We start from the raw sequence: 18,088 nt of genomic DNA, 5'->3' as shown, positions 1-18,088 counted from the left end.
TGGAACATTGTGGGAGGCTGTAATAAACCTCATTGGAAACCATCAAATGTTCATCCTGGAAGCCTCTGCCGCTAAAGCCGATAACCGTCTCCCTCTTGTGTTCATTAATCAAAGTGAAAACAATTCTACAATAATTTGGAGAAAACAAAGAAATTTTAATGACAAAGATAACCTGAGTAAAAACAAAATACAGGTTTTCAAATTATTTTATATATTAAGAGGAAAAAAAAAATACAATGACCAACCCGCCTCTGTGTGATGGATGTGAAAAACTTATTGCACCCCAAATCTAAGATCTGAACGTACATCATCATTTTCCTCATTGTCCTGCTACATAGTAGTGTCCATAAGTTTTAACAGTAAGTACTGATGGTCAGACAACCTCCTTAAGGATGTTTTGGTAGAGAGCAAAAATTCATGATTCTATCAAATTCTGGAAGTTGTCCTGGTTCTGAAGAAACAAAACTGCCCCTGCCATCACACAGCCACCATCATATTTCACTTAGTCTGATGTTCTTTTGCTGTTTTAGTTTTACCCCTGATAGTGAACCGCCTCTGCACAATAGGCCTAACAGTTTCTAAAAAAAAAAAAAAAAACAATGGTTGATGTGTTTTTTCTGAAATCAGAAAACAACAGTTTCTTTTACAAAAACACCGTCTAATTCTGTTTTTACTCCAAATAAAATAATAAATGCTAATGAATGCTTTGAAAGTACTTTCTGAATCCCAAAGGTGAACACTTTATGAACTCATTTAGTAGGGAAGTAAAAGTCTTTGGTCAGCATTGACACAAAACAGGGAATTTGCTTTTTTCCACTAAATCCAGGCAAGTCGGAAGCAGATTCAAAGTGGAACGCCACCTTGTGGTTGACTCGCGTCATGATCTGCATCAGCTCCAGCTGTCCACTGAACTTATCCAGACTTTCACACAGTGACTGTATGAACCAGGAGCCGTTACTGGTGTTTCTCCAGGAGTAAAAGCCTGTCAGGTGGAGTGACGGGTTAGAGAGGAAATTCAGGTAAAAACAAACCAGATGGAATTTGAAGAGAAATCCAATCAGAGTCAGTTACCTGGAACAGTAGAGTACGCGTACATAAAGTCTGCCTCCACAGGAATCTTGGCAGACGTTTCGTCTACTACAGAGTCCGTCTCTATGCCATGGTCAAACTCCGAACCTCTGCACGCCTGGGACGCAAAGATCGACGAGGTGAAAGAAAGAAGGAGGTGAAAAACAAACCGATTCACTCCATTCCCCCTCCAAACACCCACGGTGAAAAGCTTAGAATGAGGCAGCATTTTCAGCTAATGAACTGTAACTGACCTGTATGAAGAAGAGCTTTGGTTTCCCCACCAGACTCATGCAACGACGTCCTTTAATGCATTCGATCAGCGTTTCAAGCTTTTTGAACCCATCAGTGCCATAAATCACCTCCTGTTCTCCGTGGCTGAGCAGCACACACACAAATGAGGCGTTCTGACTGTGGTCCTCCTTAGCCACTGCACACAGAGCGACACAAGCCCTTACACCAGGGCTTTTCTGTATATTTGTGAACCAAATGGAAGCCACAACTCTGATGATTGTTACAAACTCATTTGTGTGAAGGTCTGGTAAAATGAGAGCTTAAGGTTCTTCCTACCACTGACTATAGTTAGCGGCAATTGTAGCACGGGTCACATTTTTGCGTTGCTGGCAGGATGAGGTGGCCTGGCCATACGGTGGAGTTATGCTGTTAGCCAAACTATTCTTTTTTATTTCTTCGTCAGTACATCAGTGTTATTGTTATGGCATTAGCATGAACTATTGACAGCGTCTGACAGACGTTTGCAACAAATCTGCATATGGTGTAGAGTCAATATTTACAGTTTATTATCCAGTAATTCACTCCAACATGGTGGATATCAACTTGTGAACCAAAGTAAGACTGATGGCTACCCATCCTGATCATAACTGATCATTTGTTTCAATGTCTTCTTGTGCCAGGGATGCTAAAGGACCTGCCTATTTTTCCTCTGGATAAAAACAGTTCTAATTTCTGCTTTTATTATTACAATGAATAGTACCCAAGGTATCGTTTCTGGATTTAAAAGGCAGACATCCTTACCACTGCCCCACATTCTTGTAATTCTGTCCAACATAAATTTGATGTCACTTGTCAGAGCTTGTAGTTAACCTCATTAATCTAAGAATCTAAGGACAGTTTCTGTCATCTATCACGCTGACTACATGCAGAAGTACACTGTAGAGGATTATTCTTATGGTCATATTTTGAAATTACTCTGTTCTGCTGTTTCCCACCTGTAGAGTACTGAACAAAATTAAACATCTGCATCAGACAATATATGGCTATTGATAATTGAAACTGGCACTTGAAATTGATAATTGACGCATACACTGTGCTTGTAAAAAAAAAAAGCTCACACTTCTAAGTCAACCAGCAGTTCCATGTGGTGCATAAGGTACTCTTTTTTCCCACTTGAGCGCCTACTCCCTCATCCAACATGACTGGGCATGGCACTGCCTCCAGCTTTTTAAAAACTGACCTCAGGTTCCCAGTGGGGTTGAGATCTGGGAGGTCAGAATGTCTGTGTTCTGCTCTTTGAGTCACTTTGCTATCATTCTTAACTTGTGACACGGAGCTTCATCATGCTGGAAAATCCACTGTTCTTCACCAAAGTGCTCCAAGGCTTGTGGGCGAAGCTGATCATGGAGGCTGTTCTGATCCAGCTCCTTGTTCAGAACTGTGATTAATCTCAATTCCTTGAATAAAAGGCAACCCCACAAGCTGATTGATGAGAGATTTACCAGAATAAATAACTTTCTACCAGTTTTGTAAGTCATCCAGAACCTTAGTCTGTCATGTTTGCCGTAGAGAGAAGTACCTTCTTTGAGGCTGTTTTGGTAACAAGGCCACAGTCCAAAATGTTCCCACCAACTCAGCACTAAACAATGTCAAAACACTTTCATATGTCTTAAAAAGTAATCATTAGCGTAAAATCTAAAAAGTTTAGTAACCTCTGGGATAGACGATCTAATAATGAATCACCTAAAGTTGAGAATGACCAGGTAAGACTCAATTGAACATGGAATAAGGTTCTTTGGTCAAACAGCCCAAAACATCTGAGTCACAAGAACATACCCGATGGAAACAATTCCTCTTGTGAGGTACGAGGACGGTGCCGGAGTCTCAGTGATTTAAACGAATTGGAGTTGATCAGTTGAGGTGCTGCAGTTACCTGCATCCATCTCTTTCATCATGTTATCCACGGTCTGGTCGTTCAACAATCTGATCTTGTAACCCAGTTTAATGAATGTCTTAGCAACATTAGCAGCATCAACATCGGTCCCATTTCGGACTTTCATTCCTGAAGGAAGACAAAGAGGAAATCTGCTTAGCGTCTGGATGTTAGTTCGACAAAGCCAGTGTGAGATCGGTGGCCTGCATTTCATGACCGATGAAATCTAACATTTTAAACCTTGCAGAATTTCCAAACATACCACAACAGGGTGAGTTCACACACACATTAGGTTTTAATGGATTTTATCAAACCCGTCCTACTGAAGGCTTCTTTTGATAGAGCAAGGAATGACAAAAAAATTAATTAATTAATGAATCCAAGCAAGAGCAAATACCTATGAATACAAAATAAGATAAAATGTGTATATTTAACACATCTTTAACTACTTTATCCATCTGCTTCCAAAAAAGCAGATTTTTAAAAAAGTGAACATCTTAAAGAGAAGCTGTTCTTCAGTCATATTTCTGGCTCAGTTCATACATTGAATGAATCGGACCAGTAAATCCCCTGCCAGCTGGGGCAGATGGGCCCCATATAGGGAAAAGGAGGGCAGACCAGATGGGTCCCATAGGGTTTTGTCTGCGGGTTCCACGGTGGGGTCACCGTGGAACCCATGGGCCACCGTGTGGGCCCTACATGGTGGTGGGCCCACATGGTTTTGCCCATTTAGGGCCCATGTAGGGCTTACATAGGCTGTTGCCCTACATGGGCAAACCCATGTGGGGCCACCGTGGAACCCGCGGACAAACCCATATGGGACCCATATGCCAGCCCTCCTTTCCCCTACATGGGGCCCACCTAGGCATGCTGGCAGGGTCGGATCCCTTGGTCTTCATTCATAAAACAAATTTAATTTATCGACTTGTGCCTAGACTCTGAGACCATATTGGGCAGTGTGTGAAGAAAGTGGTTTAAGAAAGTAGAAGCAGGAGGAAAAACATTAAATAAAACAAAAACCTTAAAGAAGATCTGACTGATCAAGTTATGTGAACTGTGTAGCCTTGTACATTAATGTGTAGGTCTAAGTTAGGTGAATAAATGAGAAGAAAAAAGATTTTAAAAAAGAGAAGCAATGAATTAACTGATAAATATAACATCAAACCATATAAACACAAATAAAACAAGACATTTGCATAAGAAGATCATAATAAAACCTGACTTCTTGACAAAGTAAAAATAATTTGTAGTGATAACAGGGGTAGTTTAGAAAACAATCTATGGTCTAAACTATTAATAAGACAGCTTTAATTAGTAATAAAAACTTGGCTGAAGCTGATATATGTTTAAACATCTGGTGAGACCTTAACAAAAATAAACATAGCTCAATATTTCTGTTTTGGGGATTTAGTTTGACCAAAATTAAAAAAAAAAAAAAAAAAAAAGAAAAGAAAAAAGAAAAAGAAAATCAAGGTAAGGTTTGATTACTTAAAAAAAGTATCCTTTTTAGTGGCAAACATCAAATTCTATATCACGTTAATGTGAAATCTTACCGGTGCGTACGTCGAAGTTCTTGTTGTTGATAATGAGGCAGACTCCCATGCAGGGGTAGTCCGTTCGGTAGCGGTACATGTCAGAGGGAGTACCTTGACTCCCTGAGCTGTTCTTCACCTCATCATCACCACCTGCTGGAGCTTTGCTGCTGCTGCACACATGGGAACACACACAGACTCCTGAGACTATTTCACTCAAAACAGAAATACTTGTTCATCAGCTAAACTCTGAATAATAATTATATGACAGAGTCAAAATGGCTATTCAACCTAGTTTAACATGTGAACAGAAGCAGGATGTAAAAGGTTTCCTGTCAGTTGAACTTGGTTTCTGTGGAAAGCAAAATGAACCTTCTCGTTTGACAAGCCACTGGTAGCAGTTTACGTTCATAAAGAGGAAGGAGGTCTGGAAAAAAACAAAAACAAAACAAAGCAAAGCAAAACAGTCACTACCTTTTCAGAGAGAATTTTGAGGCGTCCACGGTGTCCTTAGCCTGGTTTTTGTCTTTGCCATTCTCTGCCATGTTCCTACAGACATGAGCAGACAAACACAGCTAAGGAGAAATCAGAGGGATACCTTATCTTCTGCTAAGGTGATAAGGAGTATTATTTCCTGCTGAGAAGCAGCGCCTTTCAAAATCACTCAAGCTGAACTATCTTAGGAACGGAGAAAATTCCCTTGTAGCTTCTGAAGCAGAATGTTCCAGACAAACTTCACTGGGTTTCATCAGACAGAGCAGCACAAAGTAGAAGACCATTGTGTAATGGAAACTAGTTTAACATAAATCTGGTGCAAATAATCTTTTATTAATTATTTAAGTACAATAAAAACGAATGAAATTATGTGTTTCTTCCCTTTCGCTTTGAAACGCCTTAATAAAACTCAGTGTAGCCAACGGTTTAATATCTAAAGCTCAGTCCGTCTGTGTGTGTACACCAATCTCATTGTAAATGCAGCCAGAAAGTCCTGCAGATTCTCGCTAGACTTGGGAGTCCAGTCAAAGCCCAGATCTAGATCCAGTAGAGACAAGACTTGAAAACATACTGTTCACAGAAGTTCTCCATCCAATTTAAACTTGAGAGAAATTAAAAAAAAAAAAAAAAAGAAGCAGCTACTAGAAGCATACCCCAGAAAACATTAGATGTATGCGTTCTTACAGCAAAAAGGTGCTTTTACAAATGACTGATTTAGGAGGGGTCTGAATACAAGCTCATGCCACACTTTTCAGATGTTTTCCATGCCAAAAGTATGTTTGAAAACTGTATCTTTCTCATTCTGCTTCACAGTTAGGTCTATTAAGAAGACTTAAGATATATTTTAAAAAGACCTCTGACTCATTGTTCTTCTCTGAGATCCCAAGATCTCCCAAGATTCCACGTGGGCCGAAGTGAAACCACACAGAAAATAACAATCAGTGTTTGACGTCACAGAGTTTCAGAGCTTAATCAAAAACAAAACAAAGCATGAAAATTACATCGAAAAACTGCAAAATAAAAATAAAAATAAAAATCAGAAAGCATTCATTAATTTACCTGAGACAAATAAGATAAGGGAAAAATGCCGAAATAGAAGAAGAGGAAAGACGCATCTTTGGAGAGTGCTCATTGCGTTTTGCAAAAGCAATCTCATACATTCCTGTGGGGCGCATAGTTTTATCCAAAAGGGTGTTTCCTTGTTTTTTAATTTATGCAATTATGCACTTATGGCGTGTCTTCTCCTTGTATAGCTGACACCAGTTTCAAATGACTAAGTTGGGACGTTTTATTACCTTCTAAGATCTGTTTAACTACAATACTTCTCTCTCTGGACAAGGGAGACCAACGGTCATTTTAGAGCAACCTCATGCGAGTTTGAAACCTGGACTTTCTCCCAGTTCTCCAATTGAACAAAAGATTCTTGTTTTTAACCAGATTTCACCAAAAAGTTATCTTATTTTATTACCTCGCCGAACAGCCATCCAAACACAGGTCTTTGCAATAAACTTAACAGTACCACTCAGAGCCTGGGACCAAGTGATTCAGATTTCTCCATCCTCTTAGATCAAAGCACCGATTTGAAGAATTACAACACTTATAGAGTATTTTCAATAGAAAGGCATTCATTCTAAACATTTCCTAATTAATGTTCCCTTAGTTTTGATTATATGTTTGACTGATATTACAGTTTAGCCTAGACACTACTAGTTGTTAATATAAAACTACAAATTAAACTTTTCTAATCAACACATGCTGTTAATAACTAAGAAAAATATCCTACAAATTAAATTACAATTAATAAAAGTATTAGTTTGTTTTCCTCAAGTTTTTAGTGCTTTCTCCCTGTGGGAGATAACTTGACATGTCTCCTGCCTGCTGCTTGAGACCAGAGTTAATTTAAGGCTTGGTTCCTCCCTGATAACAGCCAGTCTCTCCTGCCACCTCTTGTCTGTAGTGTTTATGTATGTTCAAAAATATCTATCTCTAGTTATTTAGATTACATATTTAACACAAACCTACCTAAATTAAGATTAGCTATATTAAACACAAGAATGTTAAAATAAAGGTTTTTCCATGTTCAAATGTGTTCAAACATATTTGAACATGGAGATTTAAACATGGATCACTCAGCCAGGTATGCGGAATGATCTTATCACTGTAAAAGATAATTTCGTAATTGTTTTTTAGTTGCCCGGTGTTTCGGTATGAGCCTGACTCAGTGACGTGTCAAGGGATTTTCTTGTGTAATCCGCAAATCAGCTACAGAATTTCAGTTCAGGAACATTAACTTTTAAAACAAGACACAAGCTGCAGAAACAGTGTGGTTCCTCTGTGGAGCTGTCCGCTTTATTCCGACCGAAAGCTTAAGAGTTTTTTCACACATTTGTTCAGCTGAAACAAATGGCTCAGAGTTGGCAAATTGAATGTGTTGCTCGGAATTTCATTAAGGCTCAAAACCAAAGTAATAATTTAAACCCTAGCCATTTACAGTTCTTTATAAACAGTAAATGTCAAGTGAAAAACGAAAATGAAAATAAATTATCCAACAGGTATGAATCACTTTATAGTTGTGTAATTACACCCAACCCAATTTACAGTAAACGATTGTATAACAAATGGGGAACCATTAACATGACAATATTTCGGTGTCATACTTGTACAAGTTAAAACAAATAAGGAATTAACAGCTCATTGTTAATTCACCCTAAAATCCTTGTCCTCGCGATGATCCCGTCACATATGACAAGAAGGCACTCAGTAAGATTTCCTCTGTTCTACTGCCATACCAAACTATCTGGAACAGCCACCTTATCGATACAGCTGGAGCAAACGCGACACACACCTTAGAGGTTTTCGGCTCTTTACCGTGAATCACAGCAACAAACTCACTCTAGACACCTTGAACCTACCTTTTGTAGAGACGTTTGGTAGAAGTGCGTAATAGAATGTAAGAACATAGGCATGATAGTTTTTTTCCCTCGAGGGTATAAATCTGACACTTTCAGCCAATCAGACGCTGCACCAGTTTGTAGGCGGATCAGTAAAAGGGACTGAACGTCAGCCGGAAGCTGATTGGCTGAGAAAGCTGTCGTTGTTAACTTTGATTTAACCGAGTAGTTTCAAGTAATTTTACCTCTATAGTCTCATGCCATTACTACTAATATAATTAATGACAATAAATCCACAGAAATATATCGAAAAACCACATTTATTGAACATGTTTATCTTACATTATAGTTACACAAATGCTAAGAAAAATCTCATTATTTTTGAGCCGTCTTCTTAGCCTGGACTTCACTGGGAGGATGTTCTGGTAACTGAATGAGTTTTGTTTCCAACAGCAGAGCCGGTAAACTGGATGCTCCAAACTACAACAAAAGAAATAAAATGCTACCGTCACTTATGCCTCAGATATGAACATGCATTATGAGATAAACGGCAACTAAACATAAAAATGTTCCTTCTGATGACTTGAACATAAAAATCTAGTGAATGCTTCACTTTTTGGCAAGCGGGCTTAATGAGTAATATATATATATATATATATATATATATACACATACATACATACATACATACATACATATATATATATATATACATACATACATACATACATATATATGTATAAATATTGTATTTTTTTTTTTATTGCAGAAGTATAATCCAAAACTGAATGTTTCAGTAAGACAAGGGTGAAAAAGAAAACGAATATGCATTATTCGACGATGACAATTATTTTACCAGTACCCCTAATAACTGCATATTAAACACTTTAGAGTGAGAATACGACACTGTCCTAACAGCTGACTTCTTCACCACAGGTACTATAAATGAGGCGGTCACAGGAAGTATCTAAATCTCAACGTTTATCGTCAACATCCTGCTGCGTTTGTACCGTCTCTTTCTCAGCGGGGTGCTTGTGTCGGTGGGCCAGGTAACGCGCAGTCAGCTCCCTGACGTCTTGGAGGAACGTCCGGCCTCTTCTGAGATCGTCCAGTCTCTGCTGGAGCTCCGCTTTCTCCTTCTCCAGCAGCCACAGCTGCCTCTCTGCCCTGCATGACCAAACCCCAACAAGAGGAATTCACAAACTCTCACAATGTGCATAACTTCCCTTCAAAAAATGACACACGGAGAAAACATCAGATTACTAAATGTTTGTGGAGAAGGGGCCACAAGTTGTTTTCCTTTTTCCTCACCTCATTAGCTCGTGTTTGGCGTTCAACAGTCTCTGAGTCTTCGTTCGAATCAAAGAGCCCACCTGCCGAAACAGAAACCGTAGAGAACTGATCAGCTTGTCACCAGCAATCCTACCTCTAGATGCTAGCTGCTAGCTGGAGCTGCTGGATTTCACTCTGGAGAAGCATGCATGTTACCTTTATGTTCTCTCTTTTCAAAGACCTGAGGTCCTTCAAAGATGAGATCTGAGGAAGAAAAGAAACTCAAGGAATGCATCTGATATTTTCAAAAACCAAAGTTACATTTTTAGATATAATGGGCAGATTTAGATACACTTTAGCATCCGAGTACCATATTTTTCGCACTATAAGGTGCACCGGACTATAGGCGCACCTTTAATGACTGACCTATTTTAAAACTTTTTTCATATAAGGCGCATCACATTAGGGCATAGAATAGACGCTACAGTAGAGGCTGGAGTTACGTTATGCATCCACTAGATGGAGCTACACTAATGGGAATGTCAACAAAACAGTCTGACTCCGATCTGCAAGGAGAGCCTTCCGCGACTGGGCCGGACGATGGTCACCCTTCTCCGTTTGCGCACAGCATGTTCATGGAGTACGTGGTGCTAAATGATCTGCAGACGACCTGATTCTAGACGGTTGGTAGGTAGATGGGTCAGTCAAACTTTATTAATAGATTACAAACCAGCGTTCTGACAACTATCCCAGCATGCACTGCGCACTTCTTCTTCTACGGGCGAAAATGAAGTCGGCGGCTGCTTACCGTAGTTGCTAGGTCTGTTGTGGCTCAATATTGGTCCATATATAAGACTCACCGGATTATAAGACACACCAACGACTTTTGAGGAAATTGAAGGTTTTTAGGTGCGCCTTATAGTGCGGAAAACACGGTACTCAAATGTTCTTAGTTTTTAAAAAACTAAGAACATGTTAAATTCTGACTATGACAAGCTAATATGCGTGTACTTTTCCACTGATTCAGCTATACTTCCCACAATCCTGTGCTGCATCACCACCACTGTCACATGACCAAAGCTCCAGAAACAAACGGCAACAACATAAAAATAAATATTGGTTGTTAATAATCGGCCCGGTTTTATTTAGTGAACCGACATTGATATGTTAAAAAAATTAAAAATACAATACAATACCAATGTTATTAACGATACATTGTACATCTCTACTTCTGGCATTCTGGTCACCCAGAGTAAACTGGAGTGTTGCCATGGAGAGGGTCGCTAGGCTTCCTACTATAACCGCCTTGAATAAGCAATAAAAAGTGACACTTCTTGTCACAAATAATTTTGCTGGATGATAAATTGTCCCAGAAATGATTGGGATAAACAACAAAATTATAATTTTGAGACCATTTTCAACTAATATCTTGATAACTCCATAAGAATGAAAGTACACCCAGGTATGTCACGATTACAAATGTGATAACACGGTCGTTTTGACACCATTTTCAACTAATCTGCTGATAGTGGCAAGCTTGCCTGCTCAAACACTAAGAAACTTTAACTTTGTATAGAGCACTCCCATGTGCAAATGAAAGACATTTTAAATATCCAAAATATAAAAAGACAAAAAACCAAAAACAATAAATAAGAACCAAAGTGCTTGAGCGTGTAACAGAGCAGCAGTGTCGCAGGGCGAACCTGTTCCTCTAGCTGAGCCTCCACGTTGTTGGTGAAACAATCAATGGATTCTCTGACTGCTGCCGACTCCACTGTCTCCCTGGAAATGAGCGCACAAAAGAAGTGAAAGTGGCTTTTGACGTAAAGTGAAAGAGTTTGTTTGCAGGTTGCTCCATGTGGGTGATTTTACCCGTACTGCTGGCAGAAATCCAGCACGGCATCCAGCACCACCTCTAACTGGGATCCCACCCGGCCGGCGGGCTTCTTCTGCCCGATGCCGCCGCTGGCTTTAGCATCTTGAGCTGCAAATATTCACATCTAATACAAGCACACTGGAGCTTGAAAACATTTTTGATTTTACTTGAAAATCTTCAACATACTCTTATTTGATGAAGACTTTCTTCCCAAACTGAGCCGTTTAGTCAGGCGTTTAGTTGTCATTGGAGTCGGATTCTGGAAAACGACAAACAAAAAAAGGAAACAGTCATACGGACGTCAAGCTGCTGCTTTCAGGCTGAACGTGGGTTCATACCCAAACGCTGCCTGCATCATCTTCCTCATCGGAGGAAGGGAGCCTCCTGCTTTTCCTCCGGCCTCCATCCGAGTCAGATTCCTCCTGGAGAGAGACAAAAAAAGTTGTGCGAACAGCATTTTTTCTCCAGATTCTGTCATTTTTATGTACAGACACAAAACCTCTGTAGGAATGTGGAGAGGTTCTGTGTTTGTCAGGGTTTCCCTCTTGTGTATCATAAGCCTGGCGGGCCACCAGGCTTTACTTGTGCCCCCACCAGGCTCAGCATTACTTATTTTTAAAGTCTTTTTAAAATGTTAGCATTTTTTAAGGCTTTATAGTTGGTGTTCAGGTATTAATCTTCCAATCTTTCAATAACACACAATTATCAAGTGATATTTTTAAATTTCCTGTCAACTTTAACTCAAAAACACAACGGGCTGCTGGACTGAACGACTGCCCTAGTGCTCAACTGCCGGGCTTAGCAAGTTTTCTGAGGGAAACCTTGTTTGTACATTATAAACTGACTATTACCTCGCCGACCCTGCTTTCAATGTCGTCTTCTAACAATCTTTACCTCAGACTCTGAAGTCTTCTCATCAGCTGATTCGCTCGCCGTGTCGCCCTCCTCCTCCAACTGCTGCCTCTGTGCCGGTCTGGAAGGGGAAAAGAAAGAAAATGCAGAAACACCTCAGAAAAATTGGTATTTCATGAAAAGATTGTTTTTATCATTCATTTCAGAAAGTGAAACTCGTATTACAAAGATTCATTACTTCAGTACTTGGTTGGACATCCAACCAAGTACTGAGTGAATAGAAATTTAATTTTTTTCCCCCCAGAAATCTGACATTTCTGTGTAAAATATAAATTTTTAAATTGAGCTTATGTAATTCTCAAATTTTCTGAGACACAGAATTTTGGGTTTTTATTACATGTAAGCTGTAAACATCAAAATTATAAGAAATAAAAGCTTAAAGGGGCAGCGTTATTTGTTTTCCAGGCACAGAGCGCCATTTTTTAGCATACACAGATAATTATGTTACCAGCAGTTGTTATAAAAATGCTGTATATGTATATATGACTTAAGAAATTTGGCTTCCGGATTTAGAGCTTTGACCTTGGGCCTCTGTCTCTTTAAGAAGTTCATACTTTTTTTGAAACTCCGCCTTCAGGAAATCATCACAACATGGCTCCTCTATTAACTTTTTAACAACGTTTTTGCACTGAGAAGTAGCTGATATAAAAAGCTCAGCAGATGTGCAGTTCCACCAGCTCTTTGCCATTTGCTGCTGGCTAGTCTGAAGGAGCTACATGGGGGCATCACAGGGGAGAGCTGTTCTGTAAGGTTGAAGTTTGGTAGCTTGAAAACTGCCCCTAAGAGGAGGAGCTTCGTCCTCGAAGGCGGAGCTAGCTCCAGCCAGCTGTTTTGCACAGCTGAATGGTTGCCATGGAGATTAATGGATTTCTCAAACCATGCATGAAAGAATCAAGGCAGCACTCCAGCTATGTTCTTGATGAGGGAATAACATTATAACATGATGCAAAGCTCAAAAAAGTGAATTTTACACAATAATGCCCCTTAAAATATTTTAAATCCACCTGTTATGAATCCATATAATACGATTTACATTGTAAAATGGGAGACAAAAAAGAAATATAAAAAAATCGAACTTTTCACTTAATATTATATTTTTTTTTCAGTTGTCTGAAGTATTGACTGCCTCATTAAAACTGGAACAAATTTGTTTGTGTTACATTTTTACTCCTGTTATCATGATGAACTCTGAGGAGCGTCTCTTGATTAGCGTGCTGACCTTCCAGCAGCCGTCCTTCCAGCACCCGTCCTTCCCGGGACCTTCCTCATCCCGACAGGCTTCTTCCCACTCAGACGCCGACTGATCGCCGCCATGGTCCGGGTTGTTTTGGACCTCCCCACTTTTTCATCCGGCTGCTTTTCTGCTGCTCCTTTTTGTTGCCTGATTGTTGGGCAATGAGCAACGGATCTGAACTGTTGCCGAAATGATGTGAAATACAAAACAAAGCGCTGAACTTTACCTGGCTCTTCCCTTCCCTGCTGTATCAGTCCTGCTCTTCTTCTTCCTCTTCTCTTCCTCTCCTCCTCCTGAGCCTTTTCTCTTCGCAGCAGCTCCCTGCTTTTCGACAGGAGCAATGTTCCCTCTTTGTACTCGTTTTTTGTCCAGCCGTTCCTCCTCTTGGACATCCAAGTGCTCCTCCAAGGCAGTGCTGTGAAGAGGGTTGCCTAGGGAACAGATCCAATAAAGGTTTGGCTTTCAAGAGGTAAACAAAACCTCTTGAAAGGTTTGCTAAATTCAAATTTAACATTTGAATTTAGCAAAATGGGTTGAATTTGTTGGTGCAGCAACACGGGGAGACACTCACTATCGTTCCGCTCCAGTCCCTCTAAGAAGCTGGCTTGGTCCACAGCAGACAGACTGGTAGACTCCATCTATTTAGGACGTAAACAACAGGTTTACAGTTCAAGACTTACAGATTTTTCAGCACAGAGTCGATAAGTCAGCGTTTAGAGACATACTCACCTGGCTCTTGTGCGCCTGGCCCGGAGGCACTTTGGTTCCTTGGCCCTTTCTGACGCCGCAGGAATGAGAAAACAGAGACAGGCCTTTATTTTACAGCTTAATCAATCTGCCGTGATATATATTTATTTTCTAATTGTGCTTTCTAAGGTTACAGAGTGCTTTATATTTACTTGTTGCGCCAATGAAATGGACATGTTTCCAAGTCAAACACCAAAGAATCAGATTTTTTCTAATTATATATCAAAACAGAGTTGTCATTTTTCACTTCAAACACTAACTAAAAGTATCTTCTTAGAACTATGTTTTGAAAATCAGCAAATAACTGAATAGATGCTTAGGTTTATCATCTAATTTCTTAATTTTCTGTTAGACTGTAACCTATTGAAAAAGTTTCAGCAAAATCAATGAAATACAAATAAAAATGAAGGAATTTTAAAACAAGCCTATGAAATCTAAAAAAATTTTGGAGGAAAACAAATTGTGTTTGCAATGATGCCTTAAAAATGAAAATAAATAATAATAATAATAAATTATAGAGAAATTAGCTGCTTTCAGTTTAAAAAGGTCATCAACCGAAAAAATGTCTGTTTCTCTGCTTTATATGGATCCGAGCTGCATTTTATCATCTCTAGGTTAATTTTAAGTGACCTGGACCGGATTACTATAACGCCATTTTAGAGCAGCATTATTGTGAAATATTTTGTTACCCATATTAGTTACGATGAATACACATTTAAAAGCTAAATATAAATTACATATAACATGCTAACCTTAATGTCGTGACGTTCTGTAAAAAAAAAAAACGTATTCAATCCTATTAACAGGGAAAACATAGCTTTATTTTTCTATTAACGGCTTCAGTCTTTTTTTATTACTGAACTTTCGAACAACAAAATGTGGATATATTGTGTAATAAAACAAAAACAAGCTGCTTAGACGGATTGGTGTAATTTACTCACCTCATTTTCGTCAATGTTTTGTTGACACCGTTAGCTCGACCTGAAACAGCTGCTTCCCGCAAAACAGTTCGAGTTCCGGACGGAACCATTCCGCGAATACCGAGGGGGTGAGAGGAATATTTACAAGGTGAGGAAGAGAGAGAAACTCTTGAAATTCAGTTTAAATAAAGCAGCATATATTTTAAAAAATAATGTGCAGTCAAGCCTTAAAAGATGTTTTAAAAGCAGGAGTGATTTAGGAAATTCCTTTAAATATAGGATTATATCGCTCGAAATGTGAATATGGAACGGTCTAGTCCTACGGAAAGCGGGAGGTCATCTTGCCCATGATCTTGCCTTTCTTCGTCATTTCAGAGCAATGCACTTGAACCATTGCTGTGGTGATATTTTTGTTGGAATTTTTAAAAATCCAATTCTGCATAATTTTATTGGATCTAATCTGGAAACATTACATCTTTTAATTACCCCCTCAATTTTTAAAAACAACCAGAAGTTTAAAAGTCAAAGTGATTTTATTCATATAAAAAATAAAAAAATAAAATTTTTTTAGCTGCAACAAATTAAAGTCAATTTTGATTGAATGAGATATGATTTGGGGTTAATTTTTCCCTTCCAGCTGATTGTGACCAGCCATCAAGATTGTTACAAGTTAAAGTTTGCAGAGAGGATTGAATGTTTCCAGTTACATTTCTTCTAATAAAGCCAATGCTGCCCTGAATTTATCAGCCAGAACTAGAATTTGGCCCAAATTAATAACAAAAAAGAAGAAGACAGTCAACTGAAGAAGCTATTTATGAACAAATATGCAACATCAGTGTGATTTAAGCCTTTTCAGGTCTGAGACTGAATTTAATAAACATGCAATACTATTTAAGATCTTACAGAAACTAATCAGATTTGAAGGGAACCCACATCAGTTTTTCTTAATTTTATCAAAGCAACAAATAAGAGCAGCAAAGATGAATGACTAAATGTACAAATGCCACACGGTAAACAGTTTACACAGATCTTTTAAAATTTCTTTAATGAAATCTTTTACAAAATGACAACCTGTTGATTAACTTTTCATTAAAAAATAACATTCACTTAGGAAAGGTTCTTTAGCCAGTAACCTTTTCTCATCATTATCATAAATAAATTAATACATTGACAAAGATTTCCCATGTTGTTCCCATAGATACCCAAACACAGCTAGATCAGACTGTTGTCCTTAGTGTCTAAACTAGTACATGAGGTACCAAACTTATTCTTACATTAACAGTGAAAACAGTTTAAAATGTACATTTAATGTACAAAGATGACGATGTTGATATAAAAATGGCTAAGACTGTTGTGGTCCTTTTCCACTAGCGCCTAGCAGTGTAACTCGACGTGTGGCTTTTTGGTCTCTGTTGGGAGTTTTAATGGATTATTGTAAGAGCATCACTCCTGTGATCCAAACAGAGGCTCCACCCCCTGACCAATAAGTGACCAATAGTCTTCTGATGTCACGAACCCCAGCAAAATAAAAGGGTCCAATAGCATGTGACTAGTCGCTGAGTCTGTGTTAATAGAAAAGGACCATTAGCTTAAATATATGGCTTGTACTCAGTTTGTACATGTGGCTGTTCACACCATGATTCCTGATGGAGCAAGAGACACTGTTTCCCTTTAAAATGTTCACATAAGAGCTGATTGGAATCATCTTAAAAAATATATTTTTTAAAAATCAGACATTTGTACTGTAGTGAGGTTTGATCATAGAAAACACTTCATGTGTAAAAACTCCTCTGGACTGTGAGGTTTAGTGTTCCACAGATCCCATCTTGGAAATGCTTCACAAACCCTAAAAGCTGCATGTCGGCCTGCTCTGCTAGTTTCTTGTGTTCCAGCTCGATACCTTGGAGCTTCTTGTTTAGACCTGCTCTCCCCAGTTTGCTGCCTCTTTCTCTCTTCACAACACAAACGGAGCCAGTGAGCCCTCCTACATGCTGATCCCAGCATACAGCTCATCTATCTGGGATCTGAAGAGCTGGCGCATTTCATTCCTCTTAGCCTTCATTGTTGGGGTGAGCAGGCCATTCTCGATGGAGAACATCTCTGTATGGATGTGGATGGCTTTAACCTGCAGGACACCAGTTGTGTTAGAGGAGAATAATGCTTCATCAGCAACTCATCTCAGCTTTGATATATTTCTACAGGATTCACAGTCTTGTGAATCTCATCTAGAAGCCAGTGTTGCACCTGCTCAAAGGACTTGAGGCCTCCCTCTTTGCCAAGCCGCAGCATGTCCTCCAAGATGGCCGCCTTGACCTCCTATTAAAATTTTTTTTATTGAAAACATGATATCCTCAAGAAGTTGATTTCAAGCTGATTAAAACATTTTATAGTAAAAAAAAAGAAGAGGGTTGAAACAATTGATTGGATTTCTTGTGATTAATCGATTATTAAAATAATTGTCAACTATTTAGAAATCGATTAATCGTCAAATTGAGTATACAGACTCAAAAACAAGGTCATTTGCTGAAATAACAACACAGAGCAGCAATTAAGTCAAAACTGTATAGAACATGTATACATATAGACTTGTCAGTTCTACCCAAAACTCCTCAAGTGGCCGTTTTAGCTTCACCTGGTTAAAATTATTTTTTTTTTTAAAAAGAAAAAGAGTCCTAAACACCTTTCACTATCCAATTATTAACTGGTTAATTGAAAAATGAATCAACAGATCAGCCCTATACTGTATTGATGTTGAGCTGAGTTGATGTTAGAAGTATTACTTTAGCTGTGGATGCCAACAAACGATCAAGCATTCAGGTAAAGAAATACTATGTCAATGCATTTTAGGCAATAAAATGCTTATTGTCTTATTTAAATTGAATTCTAATATTACATAAAAATATTAAATGAAAGTTCTGCAGAATGTGTAATTTTTTCATCTGATTAATCGATTAGTAAAATAACAGTTAGTTGA

General features: G+C 38.7%; 3 protein-coding genes across 10 annotated transcripts in view; all 3 read right to left on the bottom strand.

Moving 5' to 3' along the window:
* Positions 1-188: 188 nt before the first annotated feature.
* On the bottom strand, positions 189-8,260 carry LOC103151710 (caspase-3-like). Of its 2 annotated transcripts, none has more exons than XM_016681693.1 (7): positions 8,176-8,260; positions 5,242-5,318; positions 4,789-4,940; positions 3,236-3,364; positions 1,323-1,498; positions 1,072-1,186; positions 189-982 (listed from the first exon to the last, which is right to left on the bottom strand). In XM_016681693.1, exons 2-7 carry the CDS (start codon positions 5,310-5,312, stop codon positions 750-752), a joined length of 876 nt encoding a protein of 291 aa, XP_016537179.1. In that variant the 5' UTR covers positions 5,313-5,318; positions 8,176-8,260; the 3' UTR covers positions 189-749. The 2 variants fall into 2 exon arrangements, with proteins under 2 accessions (XP_016537179.1, XP_016537178.1); XM_016681692.1 differs by lacking the exon at positions 8,176-8,260 and adding an exon at positions 8,073-8,168 and having other exon boundaries at positions 5,242-5,316.
* A 195-nt stretch (positions 8,261-8,455) lies between these two features.
* Positions 8,456-15,444, bottom strand: cenpu (centromere protein U). 2 transcript variants are annotated; one of them, XM_007571893.2, is made up of 14 exons: positions 15,136-15,309; positions 14,177-14,225; positions 14,019-14,085; positions 13,674-13,878; positions 13,433-13,594; positions 12,196-12,274; positions 11,640-11,723; positions 11,488-11,560; positions 11,298-11,409; positions 11,129-11,207; positions 9,642-9,689; positions 9,465-9,526; positions 9,164-9,320; positions 8,456-8,633 (listed from the first exon to the last, which is right to left on the bottom strand). In XM_007571893.2, exons 1-14 carry the CDS (start codon positions 15,222-15,224, stop codon positions 8,529-8,531), a joined length of 1,371 nt encoding a protein of 456 aa, XP_007571955.2. In that variant the 5' UTR covers positions 15,225-15,309; the 3' UTR covers positions 8,456-8,528. The 2 variants fall into 2 exon arrangements, with proteins under 2 accessions (XP_007571955.2, XP_016537185.1); XM_016681699.1 differs by lacking the exon at positions 8,456-8,633 and having other exon boundaries at positions 9,231-9,320; positions 9,417-9,526; positions 15,136-15,444.
* A 688-nt stretch (positions 15,445-16,132) lies between these two features.
* LOC103151705 (long-chain-fatty-acid--CoA ligase 1-like) overlaps positions 16,133-18,088 on the bottom strand; it is a 15,978-nt gene continuing 14,022 nt past the window's right edge. For all 6 annotated transcript variants that reach the window (XM_016681696.1, XM_007571887.2, XM_007571889.2 and 3 more), the window contains 2 exons: positions 17,359-17,430; positions 16,133-17,239 (listed from right to left, as the gene is read on the bottom strand). In XM_016681696.1, coding sequence (XP_016537182.1) covers positions 17,099-17,239; positions 17,359-17,430 — 213 coding nt within the window. In that variant the 3' untranslated portion in view covers positions 16,133-17,098. The remainder of the gene's footprint in view (positions 17,240-17,358; positions 17,431-18,088) is intronic.

The sequence above is a fragment of the Poecilia formosa genome, unplaced genomic scaffold, assembly GCF_000485575.1.
Source record: "Poecilia formosa unplaced genomic scaffold, Poecilia_formosa-5.1.2 Scaffold289, whole genome shotgun sequence".
NCBI classification, from domain to species: Eukaryota; Metazoa; Chordata; class Actinopteri; order Cyprinodontiformes; family Poeciliidae; genus Poecilia; species Poecilia formosa.
This window is presented reverse-complemented; position numbering and strand designations above follow the sequence as displayed.

Coding starts and splice junctions, on each gene's coding strand:
- LOC103151710 (XM_016681693.1), bottom strand. CDS start 5,312: ATGGCAGAGAATGGCAAAGACAAAAACCAGGCTAAGGACACCGTGGAC. Junction 3,365..4,788: donor GAACTTCGACGTACGCACCG/GTAAGATTTCAC, acceptor GTCTTCCTTCAG/GAATGAAAGTCCGAAATGGG. Junction 1,499..3,235: donor GATGAAAGAGATGGATGCAG/GTAACTGCAGCA, acceptor CTCTGTGTGCAG/TGGCTAAGGAGGACCACAGT.
- cenpu (XM_007571893.2), bottom strand. CDS start 15,224: ATGGTTCCGTCCGGAACTCGAACTGTTTTGCGGGAAGCAGCTGTTTCA. Junction 14,226..15,135: donor AAAACATTGACGAAAATGAG/GTGAGTAAATTA, acceptor CTGCGGCGTCAG/AAAGGGCCAAGGAACCAAAG. Junction 13,879..14,018: donor GGGACTGGAGCGGAACGATA/GTGAGTGTCTCC, acceptor TCTGTTCCCTAG/GCAACCCTCTTCACAGCACT.